The sequence below is a fragment of the Cyclospora cayetanensis genome, unplaced genomic scaffold (assembly GCF_002999335.1).
Source record: "Cyclospora cayetanensis isolate NF1_C8 unplaced genomic scaffold, CcayRef3 CcayRef3_contig_43, whole genome shotgun sequence".
Classification (NCBI taxonomy): domain Eukaryota; phylum Apicomplexa; class Conoidasida; order Eucoccidiorida; family Eimeriidae; genus Cyclospora; species Cyclospora cayetanensis.
Genome location: NW_020312403.1, coordinates 85,874 through 98,396, shown reverse-complemented (window position 1 = coordinate 98,396; position 12,523 = coordinate 85,874). Strand labels below are relative to the sequence as shown.

The following is a 12,523-nucleotide window of genomic DNA, read 5'->3' as shown; positions in this document are numbered from 1 at the left end:
CATGCGCATTTAGCAGCTGGAGTTTTGGACCCAGCGGGAGGGCGACTGCGTCCGGGAAACCCAGTTTGGGGAGGGAGACGCTCTAGCAGCACCAGATGTTAGCTCCTCCTTTACTATGCAAGCCTGGGTATGCCCTCTGTTCAACGGTGGAGCGGAAGCATGGCTGTAGCCGTGGGATGCTTGTGTCTGGACAGAATCCTAGAGCGCAAAACCAAGCGCCCACATCCAAGGGAAAACGGACGACGTGGCCTCTAGGTTGGCCCATTCAAAAAAAGGGGGCTGCTGCTTTCTCGAGCTTTTTTTGGTTGTGCGCGGGAGCAGGCAGATACCCAGAAGAGCAGAGTTTCAGATACGAAGGCCACTAACTAGCGTTGAGCTCACCAAGCAAACCGCCGGCCTCCTGTGAGACCCGGCAGACAAAGAGTTGCTGCGGGTCTGAGAAAATGTCTGAGAAGAGGAACCGGAGAGGTTGAAATCACGCGCCTTCTTGTCTGTAGCGAAAAACAGTGACAGGGGGAAGGCACAGGTGGCAGATCAGTAGCGGACCACCAGAAGAATAAGTGCAATGCAAAGAGGGGAGGGGGACGCGATAGATGCTGCGTGCATTTCCTATGAAGACAAAGGACAGGCCTTCGCGGCGCTAATCAAAATGCCTCTCAGACGAGTATCCAGCTGTATGTCTTGCAGATGAATATGCTCGCAGTGCTCTGCATGGGTGGGGGGTCATGCCAACACCCTTACCGGGAAGCACTGATGCGGACTGGTGGCTGAATTTGCTCGAGTTCAGAACGATAGCACTGCTTCCCGAGTTGCGGCCGCCGCTGTACTGGAAGGCGCTACTGCTTTGGGGGGTCATGCGCTGGATACCTTGTCCGCTCGCTTGCAGGAGCTCCAGAGCAGTAGATCGGGAGTGCATTAACTGTAACATGGCCTGGGGCTGCGAGGGAACTCCTGCAATTGTATTGGCCCTTGAAATCACAAACGCCTGCTGGCAAGCTGTGCTGCTGTTGCTGCCACCGCCGCTGCCGCCTGGGTTAACTGCTGGTGCATGCATTTGAATGCCATGGGAGTGAAGCCTGTTACTTGCACGCATCTGTTGGTGCGTGTTTGGAAATTGCTTTGGCCCAAACGTGCTCATTTCCCGAACTTCTGCTAACGAGCTGTTGTAGAGGCCTCTATGTGGGAGCGTTTCCGGGAGATGGACTTCTTTTGAATAGAACTTCAAAAGAGCCAATGGGGCAGCAGGGTGCAGGCGATACGGGCTAAAGCAGCTCTCTAGAATGTACTGCTCGCTTCCTCCACACAGGATAGTCGCGTGCGTTTCTCCGTGGAGCCGCTGGAACTGAAAAGGCAGACATGCACGTCTTGATATCCCATCATCAAAAGAGCAAGAGCTGTGAAGCAGAAGCTGTGTGCATAAAACTCTTTGGCAGGAAGATTCTTGCATGCATAATGAAGATATGATTGAAATAGTAGATATGCTCGTCCTTACTCGTGCTGTAAACGTTCAGCACCTCAATTTTGCTGTGAGCGGCACCCAAACAAGCGTCTCGAAAGAGAGGGAAAAGGAGAGAGAAGATGAAGGGCAACGAACATGTCACTGAGAGTGTGGGGTCCTACATTGATGGGTATTTTAAGCTCCAAGTGTTTCTTAAGCGAAGCCAGCTCGTTGAAGAGCTCAAAACCCATTGTCCAAGGGATGACGCTATCTTTGTCTCCATGAAGAATTTTAATGCGGAAATTAGAGAAGACAGGAACCTGAGTGGTTTCTTGTAGCTCTGCACAGCATAAACATAGGGAGGTAAGCCCAACAAACGCAACGAACGTCCCCGGTGATTCTAAAAAGCTCCCAGCATCATCACAGAGGAAAATCACAAAACAATCGAGAAGGACATGAACCCTAACAAAGAAAAAATTACGGCAATACAAAAGAATCAAAAGCTCAACCTAATTGGACGCAAGAGAAACATTAGGACAGCTCATCAACAGGCGGCAAACTGCTCAATCCAAACAAACGCTATAACATACTTCGTGAGTGTAATTTGCGACTTAAGTTAGAAGTTTTGACTTTAAATGGATCGTATTATCACATTCTGCTCTAGCGGCGACAAAAAATACCTATTCTATCAAGTAAGAATCCTGCTTCTAAAGACTAAACGGTGCTGTGGCTCAGCGTCACATGGCAGTGCATTTACGCGTATCTACTCATAGCGATCCACGGTCGTTGCTGCGTTCACTCTCGGTGATGCGGATGATGCAAAAGCATATGCACTAGAGAGCTGAAACAATGGTGTTCGGTTTGGGAATTCGTACGCTTGATAGTTGAGAGCAGGCTCTCCAGCTGGGTTTTGTTGTTCCATGAGATTTGCTTGCTAACAAAGCCGCTGACAGCACGAGACAAGAAACTTCCTCCACCTATTGCCGACGCTGCAACTTTGGACGCCATGGCTTGCGTTGACGTAAAGGGTGCAAGCAAAATCAGTCGGTTCACCTGAAGAATGAGGCGAAAAATGCACCACATAATGAATCAAAGACATGTATTCTTTTGGTGCTTTAGTCAGACCCTCGACTCAGTTTTGCTCAATGTGGGTTGAAGCATAGAACAACGAGCTGAGGTGTACATTAACGAAAGCGTACCGCGAGCTTGACTCCTGAATAGCCTGCAGATGGATTCCATCCATGAACTTTGCAAACATGATCAATACCGTTTTTGGTATACATTGAAACGTTAAAGGCATCTCGAAATGTCAGCATTCTATCATCAAAGCTCCCATCATTTTGTCCCCTTGCACTGCTGGCTTCCATGTGCAAAGATCGCGCCAAGTCTGGGTCTATAGTTGCAATGTTTGTCCACGACTGTTGACCACCACCAGCCTGGCTGGGGGTTGCGTACACCGCGTCGTTAGAAAAGCATGCCGCTAAGTCTGCTGCAAGTGAACAGGCCACGGCGCAGCCCAAAGAATAGCCTAAAATATTCAAAACGATGGATGACTCTTGGTGATGCTCAATGAGTTCCTGTATCCCATGTTTCACCGCCTGATAAACAACCACCCACAGGATGTCGAAATAATTTAATAGCACTCTTTCATGTGAAAAAGTGCAGCATTGCTTTTTTCATACAAGTCAAATTGCAAGCTAGAGAGGTCTGGGAAAAACTTGGAAGTCTAACGTGCATACCTGTAAAACAGCACTTCTAATTGTACAAGGAGATGGGTGGCCAGTGGAGTTCCCATATCCAGGAATGTCCACCATGAGGAAGGCGATTCGATAATAACTGTTCTTGTTAACACCACACATGTCATAGAGGAACGGACCGAAGGCAGAAAAAGTATTGTTTCCTGAAAATAAAGAGCATCAAGTCTGAAGGAAGCACATGTGTATTTTGAAACCGATTACAGTATTTTATAAGTACGTCAGAGCGTGTGTTTGAAACGAGATTTTCGTGTACTAGTATGTAGGATCGGGTACTCGCATACTCCCAGTCCAAAACCACATGTATAGAATCATACATACCCCTACACATACATCGCGAGTGGCTAAGAGAGTTGATATCGAAAAGTGCTCACCGCCTTCAGATTCAGAGGGAACCTCTCCACGAGCCCAGGCTGCCGCCTGCGCGGTTTGGTCTTGTGTGACGCACCTCCGCTGAACCCGCAAGAACCAGAGCGAATGCACGCTAGACACAGCCTGCATACTTCCAACCACCTACGCTCTTATACCTTACAGTACAACTGCTCAAGAGAAGTGAGAGCTCGGCATACCTGCTTGTGATACTGCCTATACACCTCGAGGCCGTTTGGGCGACAGCCATTCTCTGTCTCTAAGCCTGAAGGTGCATCTGTGTCCTTGATGTCCTCAGAAGACTCCACATATTCACTTGGAGGGATTTCAGAGGCCCAACGCAGCATTTTCCAAGCAATGACAAGTCCTGCAAAAAGGAAAGAACGGATGCACCTTTGTAAATGAAGATAACGTCAGGCGTTAATACGAAGCCAGAGAGTTGCATCACGGATACACGGATATTCAGTCTACGACAACACGCCAACTTTGGGTGGTGAAACCGATAAAAAATGGGGGGCTGTGTGCGAACGTGAACATTCGAGATAGCGTATTAAGGGCCCGTTACGGAAAGTTTGGCCTGACCGTCTAGTGCTTGCATGTCCTTGCCACCTAAAAAGATCCACAAATGGAGTGGCAGTTTGGCTTCCGTTCCGTGCACGTAAAGAGGAGAGAGGGGACCTGAACGTTCGAGCAGGCGGCCAGTAGTGGCCGCCCTGTACTGCCTCTGCTGCTCCGCTTGATCTTCTCTGTTCAAGGCTGGCATGAAGGGGATAACTTTTGGGTTTGTGGGCTGCATGCTCTCTGCCTTGATACATCCTGAATTAGGCACGGCGGATCGCCGCCAGGCGCCTCTGGCAAGCCATACGTCTTCGCTGGTGTAGCACTGGATGCCTGTGCACAAAATGCAGGGGCGAAAATTACGCAGAGGCTGAACTCAATCGTAGAAAAAATCGCCTCAATTCTGTCTTCAAATCCGAGGCCCCTGAACCCCTTCACTACACAGCGCAACCATTCTTGAGACAAACAAGAATGCAGGCCGATCGATGTTCACACTTCTGCGTGCTTGCGCTTACAAGTCGCAGTCAGCCAGTCGTGAGGATGAATAGGGGGCAGGAGATACGCATGGTATATGTGAGGCTCTTTATGGGTAGCTGTGCACCTGTCCTGCAGCAAGATGGGCAAAGACACCTTTCAGGTCCGCTGTGCTCACCTTTCTCCCCTCCAAACAGTTACATCAAAAAGAAAATACAATCTGGCACCTCCCTCAGTCGTCTGCTGGCATATGCGTGCAGCAGGGGTTATGCTCCCTGATGCACAAGGGGAAAGTAGACGGAAAAATTAAAGTACCTGAAATACGATATCTGTCAGCTTGTGAATGTAGGTTTCCATCATCCCCCGAATGACAGTGTAGTTTTCCAGAAAGCCCTTAGTGGCATCATAGGGCCTTGGATTGTAGCAGAGAAGTTCCTGCCAGGAGACGCGCCAGTTGCTGAGCTTTACTGGAGATGTCTCCAGACGATTCTAAGATGCACAGACAGGGAGACACACACGGTTATACTCCCATATATGGGTAGCTACACACCTATTTACACACAGACCAACGTAACGTCTGCTTCACAGGCTGCGCGAACCTGCGTACCATTTTTTCTTAGCACAGGTTAGCGGCACTAGGAACTCAAGAATTGCATGCGCTGCCCTTGAAGTGGGAGAGAAGAGCGCGGATTTCAAAGCGAAACTGCGGGCAGCAGAGGCACGGCAAACCTAAAGGGCGTACCACGGGCACCTGAATACCAAACCCTGCAGAGCACCGGTATTTGTACATGACCGAAGGGTTGAGGGCGCCTTGCTGCACACCAAAGCAGAGGTAACACACGAAAGCAGTCGGATGCTTCATAGACGGGTCGGGTGTAGCACTTCCAGGGGGAGGCTTTGTGCTAGAATGGGTATGCCCTGTGCTTTCTCTGCAGCGCTACGTGCATTCAGAAGCGCACCAAGCGCGTGAGAATTCTTCTACTCTTCAGAGAGGGCGGAAACGCGCGAATGTCCACGTGCCCTTTTTGTTTTTTCTCCGTAGTTCTCTGATCCTGTCGTTGAGCTGTTCGGCTGACTTGGGAGAGGGCATGCTTTTGCTGTTGCTGCTGGTGCAGCCGTTGAGCGAGGAGTTGGTGCCTCCGCGCAGGCGACTGCTTGGGGGTTGCGATGCTCGAGATCGCCTCGGCGAGTGATTCCATGGCCGTGCACCGCAGCGTACCCGTTCTTGCTGAGGGCGTTCCGTGGTTAAAGGTCGTAGAGCCACTAGTTTTGCCGTCTGGACTGTTTCCATTAGATGAGAGCGCGGCTGGAGGCCGGATGCCATTGCCGCCGCTGGTGTTGCCCCCTGCGGAAAACCGTGTGGGCGTCCCATCTGCGGAAATGACTCTGCTTTGCAGGACAAGTGTTTGCTCACAGGCTAGCAGCTCGGACGCAAAGGAAGCTTCGTCCTGAGGAGCAGCCGATAAGGAGCCTCCCAGAGGCTCCGTGACCAAGGCCTTGCCGGAAAGCGTTGCCGCAGCCCTTCCATCGGGCACGTAATTTTCTCCGGACGAGAGGCGGTCGCTGGCGCTTGTTTCGCCACAGGAGGTGTCGCTGATTCGCGGGGAAGGGGAGGTGGCGAAGATCGCTGATTCCAGAGGCTGAGCTGGCGCGGGTTGCCCTATTGGCCCTCCTCCCTTACTCTTTGAGATTTTGGTAGGCGCGCGCGAGAAACCCCTAGTTAGGGGCGACACGGTCTTGGATGGAGCTGCCTGACCATCTGTGCTGCGTCTGCCCTTGGGTGCTCTAAACAATGAGCAAGGCCTCATTTTTTTGTGGAAGAATTCGCCCGTTCAGAATGTCCGCTTGCCCCTGGCGGGTCCTGTGGGCGAGGAACCACGAAGGGCTACAGCGGCCAAGAAAGAAACCTGAGAAAGCCGACGCCGAGGAAGAACCCGTGGAACATGCACATTCAAGTATATAGCCCCTTCCCTTCGGGAGATGAGGGAGACTTCCTTTTAACCGTCGCGCCTCCGCGCTCGGGCTCCAGTCGTCGCAGCGGCTGAAGATGTCCTTTGGCCACGTGCAGAACCCATCTAGGCCCTTCTAATCATCTACTGCGGTACAAAATAGGCTCAATGAGCCAGGCTTTCTCACAGATGAAGAGGGAAAAGCAGAAAAGCCAGAAGGACAGAGGCCAGCGACCGATTGACCTTCCATAGGAGTCTCCAGGGCAGCCACAGCCGACCAGTGGCGAGGGTCTCCCGCACTGCCCCTCTTCTCCGCTCGTGCAAAACGCTCCGTGGACATTATTAAAATCAAGAAGTAAAGAGCCAAAAATCTATTCTTTGTGCAGTGCATGAAGAGGATAGCCGACGTCCGTCGCCTGCTTGCATCCGAGTACGCAGGTCCCTGCCGTGCCTCACCACCTCAAAGAGTCGGAAGAAAGCTCTAATTGCCAGAAGGATACGCTAGGAGGCCCAAAAGAGCCTAACTCAAGTGCTAAAGCCTTGTTCTATCGCGTCTCTCGCCTTCCTTTATGCTGGCAGAGGGAATTTTCAATAAGTTAGACGAGTAGTCAGGCAAGCAGCTCTGTGTCGAGGTGCTCTATCACACCGAGAAGAGACGATCACTTCCGCCGCTGAATGCTAGAATTCTTTGTTTCTTAGTCTTGTCCACTCACTGAACGACTCAAGCACGCATAGGGACGCACAGATCACAGAGCGCGACACTCCTTGATCACTAGACGACGGCATCTCAATAGGGGTACACTTTGAATACGTCTGCAAAAGCCTTGACAATGCGCTGGGCGGTAGTCAAATGCTAAGTTGAGGTGCAAAAGCCTGCATCGAACGGTGCGTAATGCAAAACTAGGACAATTTCGCCTCAGTTTCTATCCCAAGGAGCGCGATGCACCTCCCAGCGTCTACGAGTCCTTTTTCATTCTTTAGCACTCGACCCCGCATGTCTGAGCGTTCTAAGTACCCAAGCTCTGGTACGAACTCGGGACCCTTTTGTGCCTATATCGTATCCTAGTTGGCATCCTGCCACGGATACACCCTAATTTGTATAGAAGCACCTTGATGCACGTTCAGTCTAGCCCATTTGCCGCCGAATTTGTTTGTTGCCTCAATTTAAGGCAAGGTTCTGCAAGCAGATGCCCATGATTGTCGTAAATCATTTAAATTGCATTGTGGGAGCTTTGGGGCAAGACCCCTAGCCTCGCGCCCGAGAGTTGAAGGATGCTGCCAAGTTTTCAAGGGGAGCAGCGCTTGCTCAATGTCTTCCAGCGCTGTAATTGAACTCTCCGATTTGTGCATATATGTATATAATATGCACGCGAACAGAAGGACAACGTTTTTCAAGAGGCTAAGAGAGGCATGAGAACTCTAAAACACACTTGGATATGCAGCAAACAGGGGCCTCTGAACGCTGAACTTGTAACAACTGCCTGTACACGGACTGGCTGTGAGCTGCCTAAGCAAGAGTATGCCTACGAAATCCGCGCGCTGCCTTGGCGCCTCCCATGGCTCAAAGACCCCTTCGCTTCCCCTGTCCCCTTAGGAGCGTGCTGAATGGCAGGCGGGGGCCGTCGTGCCGCAGGACACAGGAAAAGTCCCAAGGGGGTTTCTTCCCTCGTAGCTGCCCGCTTGTCGCTGTGCTAGTGCTTGGACCTTCCACTTTTTGAGCAGTGACACAGCGCTTTTTGTGGGAAGACACATTTCCCCTTAAGAGTCGTTCGCTCTGCTGTTTCCGCGGGGCACAACTCGGGACCAGGGAGCCACCGCCGTCGGGAAACAAGCTCTTTTCACACTGACACCCAGGGGACCCTCCCGATACTGCAGGGCAGCTCCGAGCTTTGGAGAGCAGAATTTTTTCTGCTCTCTTGTGTGCGGGGGAACCCTCGTGATGAGGAGCTCCCACTTGCTCGCGACGCTTCTGCGTGCAGACTGCGGGCGAGCTCTTGGTTGCGGGTGTCTTAGCCGGAAGCTTCTGGTGTTTGTTTGCTGAGGAGGAGGGGGGAAGGCTTCCCCTCAAGGAAGGCTTTAGGGCCTTCTTGATCCTCTGCAAGCCAAAGTTTCCTGCGTCCTTTCCCTTTAGAGTGGTGACTCGGGTGACGGGTTTCACGGCCACAGCTGGGTTCCGCTTTTCTGGCGGAGCTTTTCCAGGGGGCTCTGAAACACCTGATGCCACCCCGTCCTTTGGGAGAGGGCCTTGGGGTAAGGACCCTGTACAGGCTGGCTCTGACAAAGCCTCAGGAGGCCGCCGAGACAGCATCCACAGGAGCTCCCTAGTCCCGGCAGGCAGCACCAGGCACATGCGCTCTGACACGCCGTCTTCGGAGCACCGCGCTGTCTTGTGCCCGGCAAAAACATTCTGAGGCTCCGGGTAGCGCCTCCTCCCCTGCGCTTTCTTTGGCGATCCACTGCCGTTGGCTGCTGCTGCTACGGGTGTGGCTAGGCCAGCGCCAGCGAGCGAGCTAGTTGGTCCCGCCTGCCCTGACCTTTTAGGAGACATGGACACAAGTCGCATGATCGTGGCTGCGACGGAGGGTCCTGCCTCAGCTAGGCGGTCGAGGGGAGTCTCTTCTCCTGAGAGAAGCCTTCTATTGGGAGATGTAAGTTGTTTCAGGGCGGCAGCTTCCGTTGGACTCGCCTCCGCCAGTAGGCGGTCACACACCTCCGCAATACAGGCCTCGCACCGCCGACCGCATGGAAGCCCCCAAGAGCTGCCTTTATTCAAGCCTTTGTTTGCCAAAGAGCTAGGCGACTGGAGAGCCGGCCGCTTTTGCTGCTGCTGCTGAGCTGAAGAGGGTGCGGCATCCTGCCTTTCGACTGCATTTTTTCCAGCGCGCTCCACTGAGGGTGTCCTTCCTTCAATGCGCCCAGCCACAGGCTGCAAACTGTCTCCAGTCCAGTGCTGCAAGAATTTCTCCTTAAAACTCTGGCCCGCCTCGGCAACGAACCGTCGAGGAGACATTGCTGCAGGAGAGGACATCATCTGCAAATTGGGGGGGTCGCAGAAAGGCTTTTCCGTGTCCGCTAGGCCTTTAGGGGAAGCCTCCTGCGGAGAAGAAACAAGGGATGATAAGGCGACATCCTTTTCGAGGGCGCACGCGGTGTGGCCTCTGGGACTGTCTGCGAGCACTTGGAGGACAGGCCTCTCTGCTGATGCTGAGCACACAGGAATGCTGAAGCAAGAGAGACTCTCCTCGCTTCTAATTTCAGCGGTTTTCTTCGACTCTACCAGCGCAGAGCTTCCTGGCTCCTGCGTGGACGCAATTCGGGTTGATTGATGGCGTGCTGCCGATATTGGCTGGCCCTCCTTGCATCGTTCTTCTTCACTTCTTTGCTCTAAAGAACCCATATCTGCTCCATAGGCTCCAGATATCTCTCTTGCTGGACTGTCCGCAGCCGCATCCTGTCTCCTGCTTGAGATTTCCTTAGTAGCCCACTTTTTAAACCGAGGGGTAGACGCATGCGTTTCCGCTGAGAACAGACGATGCTCTTCAGGGGCCTTGTCTTCCGTTGAGGAGGCCTTCATAATTTGACACCCTCGAGGACTTTCTTTCAGGGTATTTGATGAGGCTGCACTCCAAGGGTTGCTGACCCTTGAACACCCCCTGGGCGAAACGGTCTCACTTGGCGGGACCTCTCCGCCAAATTCTGCCGCCGTTCGCAGCTGCAGTTTACCAGCAGAGGCACTCAAAGTCACAGGAAAGGCTTCTTGAGAATCTGGGAAGGCCAGGAAAGGCGTCTCACATGACGAGGGGGGCGCAGAGTTCTCCGGACCGCCGCTGCCTGGTGAGGCTGGACTCTTTTCTTGTACTTTGTAAGAGTCGCCTGTCACCAGCAACGTTTTTCCAGCGTCCTTGGTGGCATCTGTGTCTACGGGTGCAAGTGACGCCTTCGCGTCTTTCACTAAGCTCGAGTGTGGCTCCGGCACTGAGACCTCCGCAGCGTCTCCTAAGTCCAGCGCCTCTCCCTCCTCCTCCTTCGTGGCAGATTTCGGCCGCAGTCCGCCTGTTGGCTGCGTCGTTGTGCTCTGCCGCCTTTGTCGGAGCAGGAGGTCTCCCTCTCGCACCCAAGGGAGCTCAGCAAGATGCCTCCCTTCAAAACCTCCCCGCGCTGTTTGCTCGGGTGTCGTCAGAGATTCCCCCCCCGACTCACAAAAGGGGCCCCCAGAACAGTCTGCCTCGTCTTCCCACAAGGAGTCGTCTTCAATCGAAGGCGCTGTGAATGCCTGCGGGCTCTCCAGGGCCTCGTCGGCGCTTGCAGCACTGAGCGAGAGAGCCTGTGCCGCCTGGGAATCCCCTTCCCTCTGGGGGGAGCAAGCGCCTTCGTCCAAGTGTTCTGTTGGCTCCTGGAGTGGACGCAAGGTAGCAGTTTTCCCGTGCGCATCCGAGGAGGTGTGCGGAGAGCGCACTGCGAGGTAGGAAGGGCCCGCATGCAAGAGCTTTTTCTGGCTGTCACCAGGCGTTACGAGACGCGTTTGTGACCGCTCCGCTGCCAAGGGTCGCCCCTACACCGCACAGAATACTCGCACAGAAGCAAAGCCACGCAGTCAACAAGGAGGGCTTCAACAGAGCAAATTTGCATGACAGGCAGTACTGCAACCTTTGCGTATAGGTGCAGGCCAGTGCCTCTCACCCCCCTCCCTCCGCTGCCACCCCTGCGCCTGTCAGGCCCGCAGATTAGCCGTCATGTGGGAATAGCCGTTGTCCTCTAACGCAGCAGGCGTGGAACGGCCTCAGAGCCCAAGCGCCTTTCTAGTTGCCTCTCATTGGGAGTCTGCCCGCTTAGTTTCTCAGGTGTTGCAGAGGCCCTTTCGCAAGGCAGCGCGATGATACCCCGAAGGCCGAGGCGCATAGGGCGCCGGCGCGCGGTAGACAGGCACTTGACTAGACGGAACGAACGGTGGATACTGCGCCTGCAAACCTTGCGAAGCCGACGCTGGAAGGGAGGCGGCTTGGAGCAAGTGGTCTAAAGAGCTAGTAAAGACTCTACGAGGTCCTCTGGCTGTTACCCCGACGCGTGCGCCTTGGTGCGCTCTCAGAAATAACTCCGTATCCATATCACACCCTGACCTCTGGCTATGGCGTTCCAGTAGATCCCTACCTCCTTACACGCCAGCACGTAACTCTGATGTTGGGAAGGTAGCGGAGCCTCAGAAGCGAGCTAGAGCCCCTAGGAGGCCGCTGTGGATCTACGGCGCATGGCCGCTTTGCTCTGAATAGCAGGCTGCTCCTGCAGCGCTCATTTTTAGCCAAGGCTCCTTCCTAATATATATATATGTGCTCGCGGGAAGCGGGAGTCGGGGCAGTTGAGGGAGTGCACGAGTTTCTAGGCAGCAGCTGAAAAGCTCACCGGAGTGCCTCCTCCCTTGAATCCCCCCAAGCGGTTCGATTTGTCGGCAGTCGTAGACGGCCCCTGGGCGGTAACCCCCGGTCTGTTCACAATCCGTTCCCCTGCCACGCGCAAAAGCACTCCGCTTGTACCTGCTTCACGACGCAGATCTAAAGCGCAGCCTTGACTCCATCTAAATGGCCTACGCCAAACCGCCATGCCCTGCCTCCTGCCTCACCGCATGTGCGCTAGAGCCGCTAAACATCGAGACCCTCCCTGCCCACCAAACAACTACCTCCTCACTCGCGGGGGTGCTGGCCACCAGACAGAGGAGTGTAAGAGGCCGGAGAGACGCGCAGACAGACCACACCCACTCAAGGCGATTCTCATGCTCACCGTTCTCAGAAGCACTGCTCAGGAATCGCGGGGATGATAGACCTTCTCGGAGGCCCCCAGATTGCTGGCGTCGCATGCGGCACGCGGACACCCGCGCCGCTGGCGTGAAAGGCAACAGCAGACTCTGCACGGGCCGTAGACAGGGATAGCCACGCAAGTACCATTTGGTGTGCGCCCTTGAGCGATGAAAAGGAGGGATGCAGACTGCC

General features: G+C 53.8%; 2 protein-coding genes across 2 annotated transcripts; both read right to left on the bottom strand.

Annotated features, from left to right (window-relative positions):
- Positions 1-640: 640 nt before the first annotated feature.
- On the bottom strand, positions 641-6,401 carry LOC34619433. Its single transcript, XM_026334479.1, has 12 exons — positions 5,553-6,401; positions 5,336-5,407; positions 4,909-5,082; positions 4,635-4,725; positions 4,144-4,452; positions 3,762-3,928; positions 3,567-3,645; positions 3,178-3,338; positions 2,638-3,036; positions 2,314-2,491; positions 1,621-1,778; positions 641-1,342 (listed from the first exon to the last, which is right to left on the bottom strand). The coding sequence occupies exons 1-12, from the start codon at positions 6,399-6,401 to the stop codon at positions 641-643; spliced, it is 3,339 nt and encodes a 1,112-aa protein (XP_026190264.1).
- Positions 6,402-8,103: 1,702 nt separating this feature from the next.
- LOC113146605 lies at positions 8,104-11,646 on the bottom strand. The gene is made up of 2 exons (XM_026334478.1): positions 11,470-11,646; positions 8,104-11,094 (listed from the first exon to the last, which is right to left on the bottom strand). Exons 1-2 carry the CDS (start codon positions 11,644-11,646, stop codon positions 8,104-8,106), a joined length of 3,168 nt encoding a protein of 1,055 aa, XP_026190263.1.
- Positions 11,647-12,523: the final 877 nt, after the last annotated feature.